This window comes from Zonotrichia albicollis, chromosome 10, assembly GCF_047830755.1.
Source record: "Zonotrichia albicollis isolate bZonAlb1 chromosome 10, bZonAlb1.hap1, whole genome shotgun sequence".
Lineage (NCBI taxonomy): Eukaryota > Metazoa > Chordata > Aves > Passeriformes > Passerellidae > Zonotrichia > Zonotrichia albicollis.
Genome location: NC_133828.1, coordinates 20,199,873 through 20,220,635, shown reverse-complemented (window position 1 = coordinate 20,220,635; position 20,763 = coordinate 20,199,873). Strand labels below are relative to the sequence as shown.

Below are 20,763 nucleotides of genomic sequence, written 5' to 3'. Positions count from 1 at the left end.
CTCATCAAAGGGTGCAGTGCTTATGGCAACTAAGTTCCTCACTCTCTCCACCTCCTATTTGTAGCTCTCTTGCTGCCTGAGGTACACAGATGGTTATTTTGTTGGCCTACCTCATCTTGGAGGAAAATCGACAAAAGCCAGTTAAGCAGTCTAGAAAGAGGTTATTTAAAGAGAAGTATTACAACCACCAGGATGCCTGCTTGTTCTAGAGTCAGAGCTTGTATTCCCTGTTTAGAGGTAAAATGGCAGAGACCGAAGCCCCAATATGACATTGATGTGGGTAAGTACTGACAGAGGGTGAGACAGCAGCCAGCTCTCTGCTGGTGGTCAGTGACCAGCTTCCCCACTTCTGCCTAGTCCAGCATTTGTCGACTCTTTCTCTTTGCCTTTTTTCCATGTATTATTTCTTACTTTTTTTGGTGTTTTGTTTGGTTTTTTCCGATTACTTCATTTATCAGTTTGAGACTCTAGCTACAAAGTGAAGTAATCCAGAACCCTTTTTCCCTTGATTTTGCTTGTCTGCAGCCCGACAGACGACGACTACCGCTCAAAGCCACGGAGCCGCGCTCACTCCAATCAGGCAGCCGCCGGCGAGCAAGGAAAACGGGAAGCCGGCCCTCCCGGCGCTGCGGGTGCGCAGCCGCGGCGCGGGGCGGAAGGAGCGGCGGCTCCTCCCCGCAGAGCCGGAGCTGGGCGGGCGCGGCCCATGGCGGCGCGGCGGGCGGGCCCCGGCGTGGTGAGGGGGTGGTGGGGCCGGACGGGAGGGGGGCGCGGACGGCTCCGTGGGGCTGCAGCGCGGGGGACCCGGCGGCGGGAGCTTGGCCCACCCGAGCTGTTGCTGAGGGGATGTGGCGGGGCGCTCCCCAGCCGCAGCTGCTCCGGGAGGCGGAGCTGAAGCGCGGCGCGGGAGCGGAGCGCCCTCGTAGCGCGGCTCCTGAATCCCCGCCCCGCTGCATCCCGGCCGCAGGGTCGCCCTTTTCTGTCCATCTCTGTTGCGGAAGCAAACAAGCATTTCCTCGTTGTATTTTTTCATATAAACCTCTAAAAACAAACAAAAAAAAAAGTCTGCAAGGCTTTAACAAATCTGTGAAGGATGCTTCAGTGTTTTTAAACATTGTGGACATTTAAACCTTTCCTTCTCAGCATCCTGGAAAGGACACCGGGGGAGCTGGGTAGTTTGTTTTTCCCCGAGTTTCCAGGTGCGTCCCACTGTCTCGTAGCCTGGCTCAGGTGTGCAAACACACGGTTTGACCGAGGCAGCTGCTGCCTGGTTTGTCGAAGTCTCTTGGTTTCGGGACACTTTAGAGCACTCAGCGGCTCTTCTGCCCTGAACAAAATGTCCATAGGGACCTGTCCCATGGACAAACTCACCCTTTCTGAGAAATTTGGGGTAAGTTACTTCAGACTCTGTGAACCTGCAAATAGACAAAGCTGATAGCTCTATGGCAGAGCTGGGGACTGTTACGCAGATGGACAGATGAGTATTTATGACTGGCTGCTTGCATGGGGTTTCCTGTGTTGCAAGGAATAAATGATACAGAAATCAATGCACTTGCCAGTTGTTTTGTAGAAGGCAATAAAATAGAGAGGTACTACTGAGTGCAGAATTACTACTGCATAGGCAGTGAATGCTGTGTAAAAGGTTTGTGGCTTTTGTTTGTTTTTATGGGGTTTTTGGCTTTTAGTTGTTTTTAAATACCAAGTATCCTAAATATTTACTATTTACTGCCACAAGAATGTTGGAAACAATAAAAGTAATGTGATCTGACCTTTACCAATATTTTTTTCCCTTATGGTGCACCAATGTAGTGTGAGCAGTCCCCACCAGTTTGCTGGGTGCCACTTAGGGTGTGCAGTTCTCTACCTGTCTAAGTGGCACTTGCTGTCAGTCTTCAGCATGGCCAAAATCCAAGTGAGAGATTTGAGGTCTAATCCCACAAACCCTTCCTTGCATGAAGCATCTCATTTGCTTTGGGTAAACAAACCAATGTAAAACTTGCTCATAGGAACCTATGCCAGCATGCAGAGTGAAAGGTTTTTTAGTGCAAGTAATATTTGCTGCCATTAAACAACCTGCCCTTGTTTCAAATGGGAGTAGTTCTCGGTCCTGACCCGGGGCAGGAGGGTTCAGCTCCAGCTAATCCTGGCTGCCTGAAGTTTATTTTTAGTTCAGAATTAGCTGAGGTTCAATGTGAGCAGCGTGAGGGAGCCTAGACCAGTTCACAGTGCCTCTTCCAGGGAACGACTTCAGATGATATGGGAAAGAAACAAGTGGTGAGTTTGTGAATCCTTGAGTCTTACCGGTCCTATGGCCCTTTTTATTTCTGGTATCTGAATTTTCTGAGCATGGGAAATACTTTTTTGTGTATATTCTTCCAGTATAATTGTGTAGTACAAAATTTGAAAGTTAACTTATTTTTCTAGATAAGGGAAAGGTACGAGCTCAGTTTCAGATTGTTATCTGGAGATCCTTTTAGATTTTAGGTGTTTGACCTGCTGGTAAATATGTTCGAAGTTATATGGAAAAACTATATAATATTTTAAAGTATTTTCATAAGTAAGCTTATTTCCTTTTATTGTCTTCACTAATGTTCTGAGATCTTCATTAATAGAAAATGCTCAGCTCATGTCATGTACTGTAAAATTATACTGAATGCATAATTTATTACAATATTTTATATTTATTTAAATAGAATGACTAATAAGCTTTCTAGTGAAAGTGGTACCCTACAGGAAAAGTGAAAATTATTGAAGCCTGAATGCAAGCTGTTTCTCACACACAGAGCTTAGCTGTATGTTCCTACTGCAGTGCCCATCAGAACTCTGGTTGGTAAAGGCATATTAGTCCGGCATCTTTTCCATCCTGCTTTTGTATCCCATCTCCATTAGGAATGTTTGGCCATTTAGGAGGCATACAGAGCAAAATATGCCTTGGATGTTCTGATCTGAAGCTGTTTTCTGAGAGGTGGTTTCATACTGGCAGAAGCTGACTTTTGTCTCTCTCTTGTCTTTCAGTGCCCGCCTCGTGCCCTCCCTCCAGTGCCAAGGTAAAATCATTGCATTCTGTGGAACTGAGCATGATGCTGTACTGCAGATTTTGAAAGTAGTAACATTAAAAGAAATAAGTTTCATAAACATCTGAGCAGTAAAATTGCTTCTCTTGCTAATTTATTGTCCCAAAATGCTTTACAAGGAATGCAAAAGATTTTAAAGTTTTATAGAAGCCAAGAAATTTTACCATATTACTTCAGTTTTAATACTCATGAGAGATAAATCCTTTAAAAACTTCTAGACAAATATTCCAGTTTTAATGTCTAGTATAGCTTAATATTAATCTCTTCTTCCTCCCTCTTTCTTTTATTATGTGTTCTTTAGTTTATTTGAATCACAAATACTTAAAACCAAGAAATTCTGGAATTAAGCTAGATATTCTTTAATAGGGAGTTAGGTATCTATCAGTTTGATGTAGTATAGGAAAAAATTTGGGCTTTTTTTCAGTGCGAACGGAAAAGCAATTATGCAGTTTTTATGAGATGGTACTTGAGAATTCCTGCAAAGTACTTGCAGGTAAATGTGATGTTTATGATTGTCGACAGATAATGTCTTTTTAGTGATGTATGGGCTCAAATGTTTCATAACTTCTGTTGGTTTGTTATATACCAGGCAATAAGACAAGTTTTAATTAGCCAGGTGATTAAAGCTTTTAATCTGATCCACAGCTAGCCAATCAAGAAACTGTGTGTAGTCACCAACAAAATGTTGAATCTTGCTGATTGCTTCGTACCCTTAACCCTGTTATACACATCTGCTCATAAAGAGGAGGGGGGAGAAGGAAATTAACCATAAAAGCAGCAGTGTGAATTTCATGGTTGTGAATTGTAATTGATTGAAAACTAACTTTCTTTTCATCTTTTTACACTGCTTGACAACAACTTTCCTTCTTCAATATGAAGTGGAAGCCAAGGTGAGTTATTAAGGAGAACTACAAACATTGGTAGTTCCTTTTGGTGCCACTCATTCTCTCTTTAAAGATAGAGCCTTATACTTTTCCTGAATGCAGGCTGATTATTTAAACTGGATACCTGTGCATTGTTAGAACTGTTGGGTTTTTTTTGCTCTCTTTACTGTTAGCTATTTCCATCAAGGTAACTGAAGTGTTGCCACTGTGCTTTGAACAATAAGTTTCTTTTGCAGAACATTTTTCACAGTATTTCAGTTTATCACTTAACACACATGCATGTATGTATTGCACCTTTGCTGCACATAGAACTTCTTACACTGATTTTTTACTCTGTTTTCCTACCATCTGTACTCTTCCTCCTTGTGTGAACTGGTGAATTGTAATCTTACTTGTAAAAACAAAGGATGTCATAATTTGTAGAAAATAATGTTTTCTTAACTTGCAATAGGATGGTTGTTAAAAAGGATATTGAGGTTTTTCCTTGCTGTGCACCCATACTTCTGTTTTATGTTATACAGATGAAATTCCACTCAGTCGTCCCAAAAAAAGGAAACCCAAAGGAAAGACTCCATTAGGTAAGGTCCTACAAAGTCTAAAAACTGTTCTTTTATTCCTTCCTTTTTTTCCTTTCTAACTTCTTTGCATAATTCATTAAGTAGACATTTCCAGCTGTAAGCTGCTTATGTTGAATGTGTTAAGCACTTGAATTTTTGAATGAACTAAGATAAAATTCCTTTCGCAATCTGGTTCAATTTCAGTCCTTGGCCAAATAAAGGCACAAGTTAATTACTTCCTTATCACTGAAGACTTGACTGTAAATGATTATTATTTGCTGGTTACTTTTGCATTTTTGCACAATAGAGGTTTATAAAAGGTGGGTAAACTTGACTTTGAAGTGGAAACAAAGATTCAGTTGTTACCATAAAAATTGCTGTCCTTGAAGGCGCTATTAAAAAGCAGGTGCGATGTAAAATGGAGAAGTAATTTTGTCTGTCTGCATCTGATCATGATGCTATTGCTCTATAATATGAATTCATTTTAACTTTTCACAGAAATATAATTCCTCCAAAGTATAATATTTAATTGCTCAGACTGGAGTAAATATCCCTCCGTGGATTTTTCTGCTCCTTTTTTATTCTTGTACTGTATGTTTAGCATTTAAATTTTCCTTTGATGTGATGCCATTTTGCCTTAGCACATATCTGTGTGGATCATCTTGTAATAAACCATTACTTTTTTTTTGGCCCTTGCATTATAATTTTTGCACCTAGAAAAGAGAAATATAGAGGTGTAGTATTGAAGAATGGAGGGAGAAGACCCACCTTTCATTGATCAGCATCAACTCCGGTTTATTCATCAATCAGTCACTTTTTATAACCGTGTTAATTAAGTTCATGCATATTGCAAAATCTGAGCTCACAATAGGTCAGAGATAACATACCAACTCCTCCTTATGTTTCCAATACCAAGATTTGGGTTCTCAAAATTATTTTTGCTTTCCCAAAACAGCCAAAGATAGAACATCCACTTGTTATGAGAAAGCTGCCTGAGAACTCTGATATGCAAGGTTCTCAAGGCCTTCATGTTTGTCACTTTTACTTGTAATTAAAAACAACCTGAGAACCTCTGCTGTTTACAGAAACAGGCTGTGAGAACCTGTCCCCCACAGCTGCCTTCCAAGCCATCCCTGAAAAAATCTCCAACAGTGTAGTTCTTTCCAGTGATGGCTTCTTTTCAGGCAGTCCTCTACTGTATGCCCAAATGGGAATTGTGCTGCTTCTTGGATACTTAAATTCTCTCCTGAGCATGATACTGTTTTACTGTGAAATACCTTTGTATATTTCTACTTCTCATCAATGATCCTCAACTCTTACATTTCCTATAGCCAATGCATTTTCATCTCAGTTGTTGCTCAGCTGGGCAGTAAATGGCAGCTTTGTTTTGCCTGTTTCTCAGTGGCTCTGAGCTCAGGCTGCTGGGTGCTTTCCTGTGCTTTGCAGATGGCATCGTGCAAGCAGCGGTTCGTCGGCAGTCTGAGAGCAGCGAGCCCCTGACCCCTGAGCCCCCTGATGCCCCTCCTCAGAGGAAGCGCAAGAAGAAGAAAGTACCTGCTGGTACGTGAGATAGTGGTGGGTGGGAAAGAGAAGTGAATAGAACTTGGGAACACAGGAATGTTAGTGGACAATGTGTATTTAGGTTTAAAACGTTTCACGTGCTTCTTTACCTAGAACACATGAAGGTAATCTCTGGATGAGTGGTAGCTTAGAGTTTCACTTTCTGGTTTCACATTTCATAGCGTACAAACCTCCATGAAAATAATGGATATACAGTTTTGGAAATTATGTAATTCTTAGCATCATTCAAAGCTCAGATCATTACTTTTTTGCCACTCTTTTTATATAATAACTATTTGTGTATTTAGGTGCATGTATTCCATTTTTATGAAAACTCTGAAACTTTCATGTTGGGTTGGTTTTTTTTAATCTTCAGATTCTGAGACCTCTTTTACCCAGCAGAATGTGGCATCCCTATTTCAGAATGGAAATGGCATGGATGTCCCTGACGCTGAAGAAACAGTGATCCGCAAACAGAGAAAAAGAACAAAGTGAGACAAAACTAGTATAGCTCATAATCTGGACTAACTGTAACAGTGAATGTGGCTGAGGAGTATTTTACATTGTCATTTGGCAAAAATGTAAAATCTTGAAGCCCACAGTACCATTCAGCCTGTGCAGAGTTCTTTCCAGGGTTAAGATCTAACTTTTTTCACTTCTTTGTTCTATGCACACCTGGATGCATTGCAGCTCTAAATACATTTTCATGTGTCTAATAGTTCAGTCACAGACATGAAGAAATTAGAAGTTGGAACTGCTTTCTATCATTCTTACTATCTTAATTAAATGAAAATTAGCATTTTTTCCCCCAATTATTCTAATAAGTTTTATTCTAATATGTTCTAATCATTAATCCCTTGATATGGAATTAGTCTTATGGTTTTAGTCAACTACCTCCATGGGAACTTTAGTCCTTAAAATTATGAACAGGGTAATACTATACAGGTCATAGTCTGATGGGTTTTTATCAGTCAGGTTAGGCATGTTAAATGTTCATAGGAGCCTTTGGATTTTACACATTGTCTCCTATTCTTTCTCTGTCCCACTGTGTGCTCTGTGCCAACAGGAAACCTCGGCCAGCTGAAGTGAGCTCCAATGAGCTGGAAGTGGAGGAGGAAGACATCATTGAAGATGAGCACAGGAAGAGCCCAGATCAGCAGCCTGTGTTTGCTGCTCCCACTGGAATTAGTCAGCCTGTTAGCAAAGTGTTTGTTGAGAAAAATCGTGAGTTCATATTGTGATATTAGCAATTTAATAACATTCTTGCAATTAGAAGCATTATTGTATCTAAAATCTAAATACTGTAGTATTGGGAAGAATTTTTTAAAAAGTTTTCCAAAACAAAAATTATTTGATATGCATGATAATTTTTTAACAGTGAATGGTGGTGTTATTGTGCTGGTATATTTGGTTTGATTTCTTAATTCCATGGATTCCATGGAGGTGAAAAAGATTTCAAAGTACCCAGCTGTCCACAGTACCTTGAGAAGAAACTATTACTTACTATAATTCTTTCACGTGGAAGGTTTTTGCAGGATGTTTGTGGTTTTCTGTTGTTTTGTTTGGGTTTTTTTTGTCCCAGGGAACACTGAGTCATTTCCCAAAGTGCTTTGCACATTGTAACTCCATAACCTGACCCACCAGGATGCATCATTCTGACCAGAGGCATCCTGTATCAGTGTAAGCTGACAAAGGGCAGGAAGTGGGGAGAAGAAATTTCTGATGCTTCTTAACAGCTTTTTAACACTAATAAGTATTTATATAGAAATGATGGTGAAAGGAAGCGGAGCTCTCTAAAACTGATCTCCTTGTCCTTTCAGGGCGTTTTCATGCAGCTGACCGTGCAGAATTGATTAAAACCACTGAAAATATCAATGTGCTTTTGGACGTGAAGGCTTCGTGGACTACTAGAGATGTTGCCCTCTCAGTGCACCGAAGTTTCAGGTGAAAAATAAGTGTTCAGATGTAAATAAACATAAATCAGGGGTTTGGTTTGAGATTTTGGAGTTTTTTCCCTCCCTGAAAATTAGTGCCTTTCCTCTATAGTTGTAGTGTATTTTTATTTCTTTTGGATATTCCTAATAAATGGTGGTTCTGGATTCAACAGGTATAAAGTTTATCAGTCCTCTAGCTTTTGGTATTTGTTGTCAAGATTATGAATTTCCAGTAGACATCACATGTGAAATAGAGCTTATAAAAAGAAACTAAGGAAGCCATATTGCAAAGATTCAGACACAATCTCAATAGCAAGAGATTGAGCTGATAACCAAAACATTATTTACCTAGAGAAATGTGTTAAAAAGTAGGACTCACCCATCATGTGTACTACCAGAATAAAAATACCTGAGTTGAGACAGTTTTCAAAGAAAAATCCTGGGTGGTGGGAAAGAGAGAGGAGTGAAATTACACTGGGAGAATAAACTTGTAAATAATAGCAAAAAAGTTAGTTTTTAAATATGCAATTGTTTTGTAATAGAGAAATGGGAAGATAACAGCCATCTTCTTCTGTGGTGTATTTTAGCTGGGAGCCTGTGCTTGAGCCTGTGCTCAAGCTTTTACTTAGCAATGAGGGCATTGAAGAGATTGCCCTGGGGACAAGTTAGAATGTTGTGTGAGTGCAAGGGACAGTGGTCAAGGGAAACTACAGACAGCTGCAGGTGAAAGCGTTTGATGCCTGTGGCTGTAATGAAGGGAAGGCAAAACATCTTTGTTTTCTTTAAGTGCTCAGGTTCTGGTGCACCTGGTGTGACAGGAGCAAACAGAACTCTTGCTTAGAATTTTTTAAACTAGATCAGAAAAAGCACTCACAAACAGCCTCTGAAAGGCCTTGAAAAGCAGGGTTAAACAGATGGATTCATAGGCCTTTTCTATCTAGAGCTAATTGAAGATGTTAAAACTGGTTTAATGTTCTTTCCTCCATTCAGGGTGTTGGGCCTCTTCACCCATGGCTTCCTTGCTGGTTATGCTGTATGGAACATCGTGGTTATCTACATTCTGGCAGGAAATGAGCTTTCCATGGTTTCTAACCTGCTTGAGCAGTATAAGACAATAGCATACCCAGCTCAAAGTTTGTTCTATTTTTTGCTGTCTATCAGTACAGTCTCAGCCTTTGACAGGTAAAACATATTTGTATTTGAAAGGTGTATATATATAATTTGTGTATATGATGTTCCTTTCTCCTTTGGCACATGTTGATTTGCTGTTGATGGTTTAATTGATATGGTCAAAGAATGATTTTTCACACGGCTGACTAAACACAGAAGGGTGTACTCGTGCATCCAGACATTTGGTAGTCATTTCTGTCTGGTGCTTGCACCCTGCTTCAATGTCACAATGTCACCTTGCTGTTTGTGGGGTAAGGAGGCGAAACAAATGTAAGAGCTGACCTGTTTTTTTTGTGGTGGGACGGTGAAGAGGGGTGGAGAGCAACAAATGTTTCTGTTAGGTTCACTTTCATATGAATCCTAGTCAGGGTTGAAACATAGCTGAGTGAACAGTTTTCCTGGTTTAGCTGGGGCTTCTGCATTACAGATTAAGAATGGGAATGAAAAGAGGGCAGCTTAAAAACAGATCATGACTAGACTAGATTAAGGGATGTTACAAATGTTTCTTTTAGTTACAGGTAGGATAAGCCATTGGGGAGTTGGTGCTATGAAAATAATTGTGACTTCTTTCCCTCCCAGGATGGCAGGGAGGAGTCCCAAGTTATCACATTTGCTCCTGTAAGCAGTTCCATTAGCATGGCCACTGAACTGAATGGCAAGGATTAGAGGGGACAGATGTCCCCAGGTTCTCCCTGTTTCAGAAAGGTGTGCAGTGGGAAACCTCATGGAACATCCTCCTTCATTCTGGAATTGGCATAACAGGGACCATTGCCATGTGGTGGGATATAGCTGTAGATTAAGGCACTGTTACAGAGGCAGAAAAAATACCTTGCAGAAAGGAAAAGAACAATAGAATGCTGTTAGAGAAGCAGTATCAGTGTCTTACTGGGCTGTGTTAATGACTCTTGATTTTGTTATCAGGATTGATCTGGCAAAAGCATCAGTTGCACTGAGGGGCTTTCTGACCCTAGACCCAGCAGCACTAGCCTCTTTCTGTAAGTATTTTGAAGTGGATAGGAAGCTGTCCAGAAAACATGGTAAATGGAAAACTCCTCCATAGTCTTTTTACTGAAATCTTCCTCCCAGGTTATTTTCTGCTTTAGAATAAATTACTTGCTCAGTAGTTTATAATAGCAATGGCCATAAACACTTTGTTCCATATTTTTTAAAGCATTTCCAATAGTAGCATTAGTGGGATTGTTAGTGAGGTAGTTCTTTTCCATTTCTGAATACAGAACACAAACCTAGCAAATAAACAAAACCACAAAACATAAGTCTGATTTAGTTCATGGATTGCAAAAGTGCAGAAACCAGATTTTGATAGGTCAGGGGAATGTTAAAGAGAAGAGAATGAATTAAAGCAGACTCTGATTGGAGGCAGAGGAGTAAAAGGAAAGAGAATGCAGTCATTAGTGCCATGTCATGATGAGACAGCATTTTGGGATTTAGATCTGACACTACTAATTCCATTTCTTCCAGTGTACTTTGCTGCTCTTATCTTATCCTTAAGCCAGCAGATGACGTGTGACAGAATCCACCTCTACACGCCACCTTCGGAAAACGGCAGTATCTGGTAGGAAACAAGGAATAATAATCCATAAATTATAACATAGCTCACTTAGGGACCTTGTCAAACTGGCAGATTGAAGAGATTGTACAAGATATGTAAGAAACTATTGATGAAGGATTTTATTTCTGAACCTGCCTTTGAGCTTGTCCTGAATATTTGATACTTTCACTGAAAACTAAAAACTCAGGGATGAGTTTGGCCATTTTGTTTGCAAATCCATTATACCTCAAACAAGAGTTGGAATGATGCTGGAAATGCCATCTGGCAGGAACCTTAAGAATCTTTTTTACTTGAGAGTGGGACCGTACTGAGGTAAGTAACCATTTTGGGGTTCAAGGGCAGAGCATTCTGTAGACAGTCAACGCTGTCTTTGAAGGAGGCTGCCTCAGGATGCATGGCCTTAGCAGACACAGCTGGCATTTAAATATAACCCATCATTTCATCTTAGGGGATCCCATCCAAAGCTGTTCCTTTCTGAAGTACCTAGTAATGGACTCAAATTCTGGTAGCAGGAATTTTTAAAGTAAACCAGGAGGAGTGGAACAAAAGCATTTATGTGAACATTTGCTGGTTTGGGCAGTTAGTTTTTAGGGGGGGTGGAGGTTTAGGGTTTCTGTGATCTTTGGTAATTGTTCTCTTTACCAGGGCTTTGCAATGCAAGACCATCATGATGGTACAAGTAGCTCTCTTTTCTCATCTGGCTTAGAAAACTTGTTTTGATGTTATTCTGCTGCAATTCTTACTGTAATTTCTGTGCACCAATGATGACTGATGGTTTGATGTCTTTCCCAGGACTGCAGGTACAGAGACAGAAATTGTTCATTCGTGGGTTGTGGTGAATCTCGTAGTGTCTGTTCTGGTTGGGACAAGTTGGATCTTCTTAAGCTCCCGACCAGAGCTAGACCACAGTGAAGGTAGGACACATTAATAGGCAAAATGTTTTTAATTCAAGTTGTTGGGTTTTTTATCTGCTGTGCTATGCATTTGGTGTTCAAGACTAGTCCTGAGAAATTTTGTGACTGAGGAAGAAAAAGTATCTCCTAGCAACCTTGCACAGCAAATGCTTCTTAAGATGCCGGTGCTGTGTTTGGTATTATAAACGTTAATTTAAAAAGAAAATTTTTATTTATCCTGTCTGAAGCAATGTGAATTTTGAAACATTACAAAATGTCTCTTTTCAGTGAAGAGAGAAATAATTTAAAATACTTTAACAGTATTTTAAATATTTGAAATGTATTTATTCTCTGTGAGTCTTAGAAAATTCCCTAATGTTATTAATGTTCCTTCTGCAAGTGCTGAATGGGTTACAAGTTCAGTATTATTTTCAATAGGACATGGCAGTAGTTTTGGGAACTCCCTAGCTTTGGAAAGTCAGATTTGTGCTTGCAGCACAGGACTTCAGAGGAGGACTGCTTGTGCTGGTCCGGGCTGGAGGAGGGGGGACAAGTTCTTCTCCCTGAAGGAACTTGGCTAGAAACTGAGCCTCCTTCCTTTGGTGCTCCCCCTGAGATCCAAAAGCTGTGTCCCAAGTCAGTGTTCCTGTCAAGCGCGTGCAGCCTGTCGCTTGAAGGTACGCTGCGCAGAAAAATCCTAAATTTAACTTGGAAGTCAAAATATATCCTGAGAACACCATGAGTTGAAGCACAGATTTGTGTTTGGGAGATTGAGGATCCAACAGGCCTCTTCAAATTACTTGTGAATTTTAGTGTACGGGTCTCCATATTTCAGCTGGCTCCAGTCACTGCGTTTATATCTAAGAAATCATTTAATGAGTTAAAAAACCCCAAACAATTAAGTGACAGCCTTTACAGTCTTCAATGGTAAAACTGATGATAGATGTTTAAATCATATTTTAAACCCATAAATAATAAAGGCTTACACAAGGAATTCCAGTGGCAGAATTTTACTCGGTTTTTGATTAATTTTTTTGATACTTACATGTGCCTACTAAGACTGGAAAACCACTGTGGAAATTTCTAGAGAGAAATTCATTAGTACTTACTCCAAATAGTAGAGAAAGTTTAGTCTGCTAAGGATGGGATATGCTAACTTAACACTGTGAGCCACAGAGCAAAACTTATAAAAATGAACGAGTCTCTAAACTGAAGTCCTTCCTTCCTGAGTCTGACACTCTCAAAACTTTAACAGTCCCTCAGTCTAATTCAGAGTTGTGTTTCAGTGTCCATGTTGAATGCACAGTGGTACTGCACATGATCAACTGCTAATATTGTCACCAATTCTGTCCATTTTGGGGATCAGCAATAGTTTGATAAAAATATTGGTGGCCCTTGCCATTGCCGAGTTGTTGATGATATGATTGGGATGAAAAGCAGGAGGCCTGGGGGAATGCCAGGGTGTTTTTGAGGAATAATGGGATTGTATTCAGGTGAAAGTTTCCAAGGAAACATAATTTTCTCCATTCTCTTTTAGAATTGATGTTTCATTCTGAAATTGAGGAATTTCCTCACGGAGATGTCATACCCAGAGTTCAGCCATAAGTGTGGAACAAGAATCTGCATACATTGTAGCTGGGACTGATGGCTCAACATGTTGTGTATTATAGCTATGTATTATAATTTTCATAAAGGAAAAATGTATTTTTGTATTGTATATATTTCATGTTGAACTTTTTATGTACGTTACAGTTTCCAAATGTGATTGAAAACTTTTATACTTTTGCTTTTTATTTTACAAAGTAGATTATCCCTAGTGCATAAAGTCAAGGTGATTTTGGAAATACTGCTACCTACATAGCCAAAGACACTAGAGGGATGCAGATCAGGTGTTCAGTGCTTTTTTGACTCTCTACACTCTTCAACAACCTGCTCTTGTTACTAATGCAAACAGCAGTTAGCTTATCTGATTTGGTTAAACATTTTCTAGAGATTAAAAAAAAAATCTTACGACAAAAGTAGCCTAAGCAGCAAAAGTAGCCAAATTTTTAACAAAACAGAGTTAGGAAACATAAACCCCACCAAGTTAGTAATCTTAAAATAATCTACATTTATTTCTCAGAAAATATTTTTCTAGAAGAAAAGATTAAATTGACAGGGATTTTTTTAAATAATCTATAAAAGAGGATTATTAAAATTCACTTTTTTAATCTTCATTTAGTTCTCTTGACAAAAATCTTGATGATTACAAGTTCTTATAGGCTGATGTAGATAAAAGACAAAGAAGTTTTAATGTTGCAACAGTTTGGTCAGTTAAATGCATCTTCTCATCAAACAGGCTGTTTTTGTGTTGCCAGCTGGATGTATCTGTGTCCTGTAATTTCTCAACAGTCAGGCAGTGTAACTATTCCAAAGCCACTCACAAGAATTGTGTTCTGAGTTCTCCTTATCTGGTGTGACAAGAGCAATCCTTTTATTCACTGCTCTTTATAAACAAACTTGGATTTCATTGATGTTAAAAACGTTCCTACCTATTTTGCCAAATTGTTGTTTTGTGTTAGGATAGAATGGGAAATTTCTTCCTAAAATGACAAGAAAATGCTTATTAAATCAACCCAAAAAGTTTGCAGCAACCCACCTTCTATGCAGTGACACAGCTGTAATTGTGGCAGGCAATGGGTTTTGCTGATGAGATTAATCCTTTTATATTCAAGTGGCAAAATGAAAGCATTGCAGATGTGAATATATACAGATACACTGCAGGAAGAAACAATCTCCTTAGTAAACACAGATGAGGTCTAGTTTGAAAACCATTTATCAAGAAAATATCACCTAAAGCCCAAAACTTGTTTATATGTGTTACTTAACATATATTGATTTTGCCTTGTTTGATTTAATACATGTGTCTGTGGGTGGTTGTAAAAGGGGTGCACTTGTCAAAGTTCACTGAAGAATTACTGAACTTCTTTAGTAGTGAAGTTAAGAGTAGCCAGATAAGACTTGAAAGGAAATGTCAAAGAGCTTTCAATGCTTTCTGTGCTAACTCTGTGCTGTTACCTGAGTTGCTTCAAAGCAAACATGGGAATGTGTATAACTAGGGCTGTTGCTGCCCTGTTGAGGACTTATGTTCTCCTGTGTCCATTCAGCAAATTTAAGTTATTCAAAAATTCAGTGTTTGTGACACCTTTTAAATGCTGTGGTAGCCTTGGCAGGGAGGAAAAAGACATCTACAAGAACTAAAAATGTTCCACAGCTGTTGGCTACATTCTGAGGCATTCCGTTTGCTGTGGGAAGGAGCCCTTAGCCTCTTTTGTAAACTGTTGTGGCTCTTGTGTCTGTATTTTTGTAAAACTAGAGTTAAATTATGGCTGGCACTGCACTGTACATTAAAATGGAGAGATTCAGGGTGCTGCTCTCCTTCAGTTGTGCACGGGATGTTCTTGCTGATTTATTTGGCTGTAGGAGATGAGGGGTGAGACAAGAAGTGTTCCTGTGTAGTTTGCCACCACTTTGCTGATGTGTGTTTGCTTGCAGAGTCACTTACCTCCTGAAGGTGAGATTATTAATGGCATGGCTGCATGATTTTTCTTTCATCTTGGGATGGTCAGAAGTATAATTTTGCCCATAAAATAGGGAGCTCAGCAGAAGTGTGCTAAGGCATCATATCAGTACAGGAAAAGCTTGGATAACATCATTGCTTGATTTCTGACATTAACACTAGGAATTGGCCTTCCAACTGTCCCTTTGTCTAAGTGATGCCAGCCAAGAGCCAGATTCATTCTTATGGTGAAATATAGTCGTTTTTACATGGTTGAGCAGGGATTGAATTAATGAACTTAATGTAATCAGTATTTCAAGCCAGGCTTGCCTTTCCATGTATATTTTTTGGAGGGTCTAAGCATATCCATATTTAAATTAATGAGTTTTGAGGTTGCCACATAAAAAGCACAAGAAACAGTTTGATGGCTAATTATCTATTTTACAAAATACTTTTCATTCCATTAAGCCTCACAGTGGAATATGAGTTTACGTGAGCTTTACTTTTAGTTTCTTGTAAAATTTTAGAACGAGTTTACAAAATAATTGTTTAATTCTAGAACACGCAATATTTGTAGAAGCCTTAACTGAAATGCCTTTGTGCATTTCCATATCATTGTTTTTAATGCATTTGTGTTAATGAAATTTTCAGATGTGTTGGTGCCAAGTTCTTGTTTTTTTAATATATGAAACATATATTAAACAATTGCTGTAAACTAGTTAGAAATAATGGTACTACTTTGTCTTGTTTCCAGTTGTTTAGTCCATTTAAAATAAATCAGTCTGTCTGAGGATTCGGGATGGGAGGCTGAGGGGCTGTCTGGGGCTGCCCCAGACTTGGGTGGGCAAAGCCCCACACAGCCTGATCAGAGGCTGGACGTCAAAGCTAAATTGTTTTAATTACTTAAATTGTTCTAGTAATTTAATATTTGGTCAATTTCGACTTGGTTTAAACGTTACTCTCTCAAGGCAGTTTTCTCAAAATGAAGCCAAGGGGACATAATTTGCAGAGTGCCTTTTTAAAGTAGTTTTGGTATTGCTGAGGTAAAGTTTATGAGGGTTATATGACTAGTTGAGAATTACTCGCTTGTATATTTCCAGCAGAATTAATTTAAATGACTGAAGACTCTGGGAGATCACAGAAAACCATCAGGTAAATACCTACAGCTAAACCTAAGCCTCTCTCCCTTTTTTCCTCATAGCAGTGTGGATGGTGCTATTGCATTCCTCGGGGCGGCTGTGCTTGTAACTGCTGTGTAAGTCCCCAGGTACTCGCAGAACCACTGTTTTCCCTGGGTGTTATTTTTGTACTGTGCCCCCGGGGCTGCTCTCTCCCTTCACGGCGGCCAAGGCGACCTCCCAGCCTGAAACCCGCCCGTTGCTGTTTCTGGGGAGAGGTGCTTTAGGGGACGTTTTTTCCTGCCGTGTATCGCCCTCCCGTCCCCGGTGCGTTTATTTCCCGAGCAGCTTGTCCGCCGCGGTCATTTCGCTGCCCCTTAGCCCTGCCCCGGTCCCCTCTTTCCCCCTCAGCCCTGCCCGGTTCCCCCTCTCCCCTCAGCCCTGCCCCGGTTCTCCCTCTCCCCTCAGCCCTGCCCCGGTCCCCTCTTTCCCCCTCAGCCCTGCCCCGGTCCCCCCTCTCCCCTCAGCCCTGCCCGGTCCCCCCTCTCCCCTCAGCCGTTTTCCCGCCCTCCCCTCGCGCGGTAACGGCCGCCAGGGGGCGCTGGCGGGGCCGCCATGTCGGACACGGCCTGAGGGAAGCGGCCGCGCTGCGGTCGGTCGGTGGTTTGGGGCAATGCGATCTAAGTGGGATACCCAGTCAGAAAAGGAAAAATTCTCCCGTGCTCCTAAACACGAATCAAGCTGTTCGCTTTAATAATTCTGTGTTTGAAATTTATGTAACCTTTTCTTCGAACGATACAAGTTGTAGAGCCCTCTGTAGCTGTAAATTGCCTGTACCGTTTGCCTGTGCTGTATTCATTAAAATAGCCATGAGAGCACGGCTATTCAGGACACGGGCAGGCCTCAGACAGTGATACAGAGACAAAAAACAAGATGATCTCTTGGATAAACATCCATACCCACTGCCAGATGTCGTAGTTAATCCTCACAGTGAAAATAAGCAGATTAATGTACTTTGAAGGGTGGGGAGATGACCCTCTCCACCCCTTCTCACCCCAACAAACAAATAAAACTCAAAACAACCCCAAAAAAATTCCAAAACAAACCAATCAACAAAAAAGAAAAAACTGTAAATTTGAAATTGTTAAAAAGAGTAGGAACAACGGTAACATTCTTCCATTTTAAATGCTTGTGATGCTGATATTCAAGCACCTTTGTAGGCCATGGCTCGCCAAAATGGGTCATTTTACCAGTCCAGCATAAGGAAAAAGAAAAGTTGCCCAAAAAATCCTGACTGGATATCAAAAGAGAAGCAATGTAGAGAACTGTGCATTGCCATGCCACCAGCGTCTGGGTCAAATGTTAATAAATATGCTATTTAGGAAGAAAAACCAAACTACTTTGTTCTCAAAACTAGTTTGAGGAAATCTAGTAATGTAGTGAAGAAAAATCATGGAAAGTATGCTGAACCGCCTTTTTCAACATCACATGCTGCAGGCTCCAAGGATTCAAAATCATGTGTTCTCCCATGATAAGGGAAACTTGAATCAGAAAGTGGAGCAGGAAAAATAGCACGACAGCCAGCAAAATATATAATTCCACAAGTCTGTGATGGCTCCATCAGCTACTGTAGAACAACAGCCACCTCAAACCAGGAAAGCATTTAAAGAAAACTCATCCATAACAGACTTGCCAGATTTCCAATGGGCAAAAGGAAATCTGTTTGTAAGAATATTTTTCTTTTGACTGCATGAAATGTGAGAATTAGAAAGATAATTAATACTGAATGAAGAGTAAGCAAACTTTGAAAATAAAATGTAGTAGATAAACTCAGCATTGATACTCTTTACCCATATGTCATGTAAATCTTGACAAAACAGAGGAAAACCTCTGCATCCTGCCAGCAATCCATTCTCCTCCATTGCAGATGGATTTCATGAGAGGACAACTAAATTCCTGAATCTGAGTATGAAGGTAAATTCAGTAATAATGGTATATTCTATAACCATATCTAAAAATAAAACCACCTCTTCATTGCAGCTAACTTCATATGGGCTTTGGGGGCATTTTTCCAGAAGTTTCTGGGATATCTTTCAGCTAAGAAACAAACATATGTAACTAATTTAGAGTAGAATTAGTTGTTTTCATCTGGGAATTATGGAGGTTTCCACAGGCACCTGTTTAAACCTAATATTCTTACCTTCATCCTACCTCAAGTTCTTGGATAGATTTAATTATGTTGAATACCAAATGTTATTCTGCTGCCAGATTATCAGTAGACCACCTCAATTTTCAGTGGTTTCTTCTTTTATAAACTCAATTTTTTGTTTGTTACATCCTATTGTTTCATATTATGGTTCTTAGAGTCCTTTGAGGTCTTTGCTGTAATGTGTACTGTTTCTGAATTTTAATAGTTTTTCCTTGTTCATACAGGGTAGGGATGGCCATCATTAGGACAGGCCATTGCTGCTACCTTGGTTGTTTCAGAGGTTTATTACACAAACTAATATACTTCAGGAAAGCAACTTAACAGCATTAAAGGCATGTTAAGTAGGTATGTAAATCACCTGCTTTGGTACCTGCCTCTTGTCAAGAGAGGTTCAGAACAGTGGTTTTCAAATGTTTTCCCATATTTTTACCCATCTTCTGGGTTAAAAACTACTTTGATAGCACTTGAAGAAAAGGAGAGGGGTAGGGGAGAGAGAGAGGTATGGTAAAACTCTGTTATTTTAAAAAAATATTTATTTCTGTTCATCGAGTGGAAGAAACTGTTCTCTCTTCAATGGGAACTTGTTGCATTGATACTCTTTAAAGTGAGGAATTAATGTATCAGCGCAAGTTGATTCTGAGTAGATCACATTTTCTTCTGTGTTCATCCATTCAGTCATGCACAAACTGCTGTGGTATCAGATCAAGACAGTAAGACACTTAACAGCATTGAGCATATGTAATGTTAATTAAAAGAAGTTTTCTATTATACAGGTATTTATTATTATACAGTGCTAAATGCTAGCATAATTAAAGGTGGCTGCAAAAAACCATTTGGGTTGTTTTCACAAGTATTTCAAAAGTTACCAGATTAGATAGATTTCTGTTTCATTGGCCATGAGATTTTGCAAATGTATAGGTTTTATAAGCCCTTTTGAAAATATATCATGTGGAGCCTAAATGCAAGATACTTGGAAATTTCCAAGTTTTAACTCTAATTAACATGCAGATAACACACATCATTGCTATGAGCAAGAGTAAACAAGTGTTCTGAAAAAACCACAACCCAACAAAAAGCTGTTGTGCTTAAAACTGTCAGCTTGGAACAGAAAGTCTCTGCAACTTTAATCTTAACAATGCAGATCATCAACCTCAGATTTTGAAAACTTAACTGTATGCAAAAACTTCAGATTTTCAGAACAATTGTTTCCCTGATCATCTTTTCAGTGGCAGGTGGTTGAAACCTTAAAAATATGATTATACATCATCTTTCCTAATAGTATTTATTTTGCCTTATTCCTTAATAGAAAGCATCAGAGTTAATGAGCAAAATTATATAAAACCTTTCAGTAAATATAATCCAGGGAGTATTTTCAAGAAGTCATAGTGCCTCTTGATTGCTTTTGTTTGAAGAGACACAGTTGTTGAGAAGCAGTACTTCTAAGAGTAAAGACTTGTGGGCTTTTAACTTAAAAAATTAGATTTGATTTTCTTCTTAATGTCAGTACAGAAATTGAAAGTGTTTAGAAATGTTTTAATTTTTTTTTTCCACAGAGAGGGCAGCAAAGTAATTCCACTGGAACATGTAGTGGTTTGAATGAATTTTTACTGACATTGTTATTAGTATCCAAGTTCATTTTTATAGAGTCCATGGCACTTGTTGCAAGAGAAGCTTGAAAATACTAGCAGTTAAGCTGCCTGAAATTTTCTGCAGGTTTTAATATAGAAGTAGTTATTCAGGTCTGTAATTGAAATGTGTAGAACTTCATGTGTGTTCTCACTTATTTGACTTGCTTTTTACATGTACTATGTTAGTCAAAAGTTACTTGTAGATGCTGTCGAACATATTCAACTTCCAAATCTATAATGGCTAAGAATTAAGAACATGGGGTTCATATGAAAATAGTACCTTCTCCAAGAGTACACAATTAAGTTATTAGTATTTTTTAATCAGAGTAATTTTCTAGTTTCAACAACTATTTCCTTACCTAACAATTGACATAGATATGATTTTTTTCCCTGTAGTAACAAGAAGCTGTTAGTATGGCTGGACTATGGTGGAAGCAGAAGTCCAGGAATGACAGATATAAATGGAGGCAGATAGGGTAAGTGTATTGATAAGTCTTTAATCTTAAGTTTCACATGTTAAGTTTAGGAATATAAAGCTCTCTTCATAGCATAATGAGCAGAATCAACTTTTTTGCTGATACTTTTATGTGGTCATTTAGAATTTTATGTGTCTCTCAGGCTTGTATTT

The 20,763-nt window shown here is 39.3% G+C and overlaps 1 protein-coding gene across 4 annotated transcripts; it reads left to right on the top strand.

The window, feature by feature from the left end:
• Positions 1 to 617: 617 nt before the first annotated feature.
• On the top strand, positions 618 to 19,434 carry TMEM237 (transmembrane protein 237). Of its 4 annotated transcripts, none has more exons than XM_074548266.1 (14): positions 648 to 736; positions 2,169 to 2,274; positions 3,016 to 3,047; positions 3,954 to 3,964; positions 4,480 to 4,536; positions 5,962 to 6,075; positions 6,452 to 6,566; positions 7,142 to 7,299; positions 7,896 to 8,019; positions 9,000 to 9,191; positions 10,101 to 10,174; positions 10,659 to 10,752; positions 11,542 to 11,663; positions 13,180 to 19,434. In XM_074548266.1, the coding sequence occupies exons 2-14, from the start codon at positions 2,257 to 2,259 to the stop codon at positions 13,245 to 13,247; spliced, it is 1,179 nt and encodes a 392-aa protein (XP_074404367.1). In that variant the 5' UTR covers positions 648 to 736; positions 2,169 to 2,256; the 3' UTR covers positions 13,248 to 19,434. The 4 variants fall into 4 exon arrangements, with proteins under 4 accessions (XP_026647495.1, XP_074404367.1, XP_074404366.1 ...); XM_074548265.1 differs by lacking the exon at positions 2,169 to 2,274 and adding an exon at positions 1,144 to 1,390 and having other exon boundaries at positions 703 to 736; XM_026791694.2 differs by lacking the exon at positions 2,169 to 2,274 and having other exon boundaries at positions 618 to 736.
• The last annotated feature ends 1,329 nt before the right edge of the window (positions 19,435 to 20,763 follow it).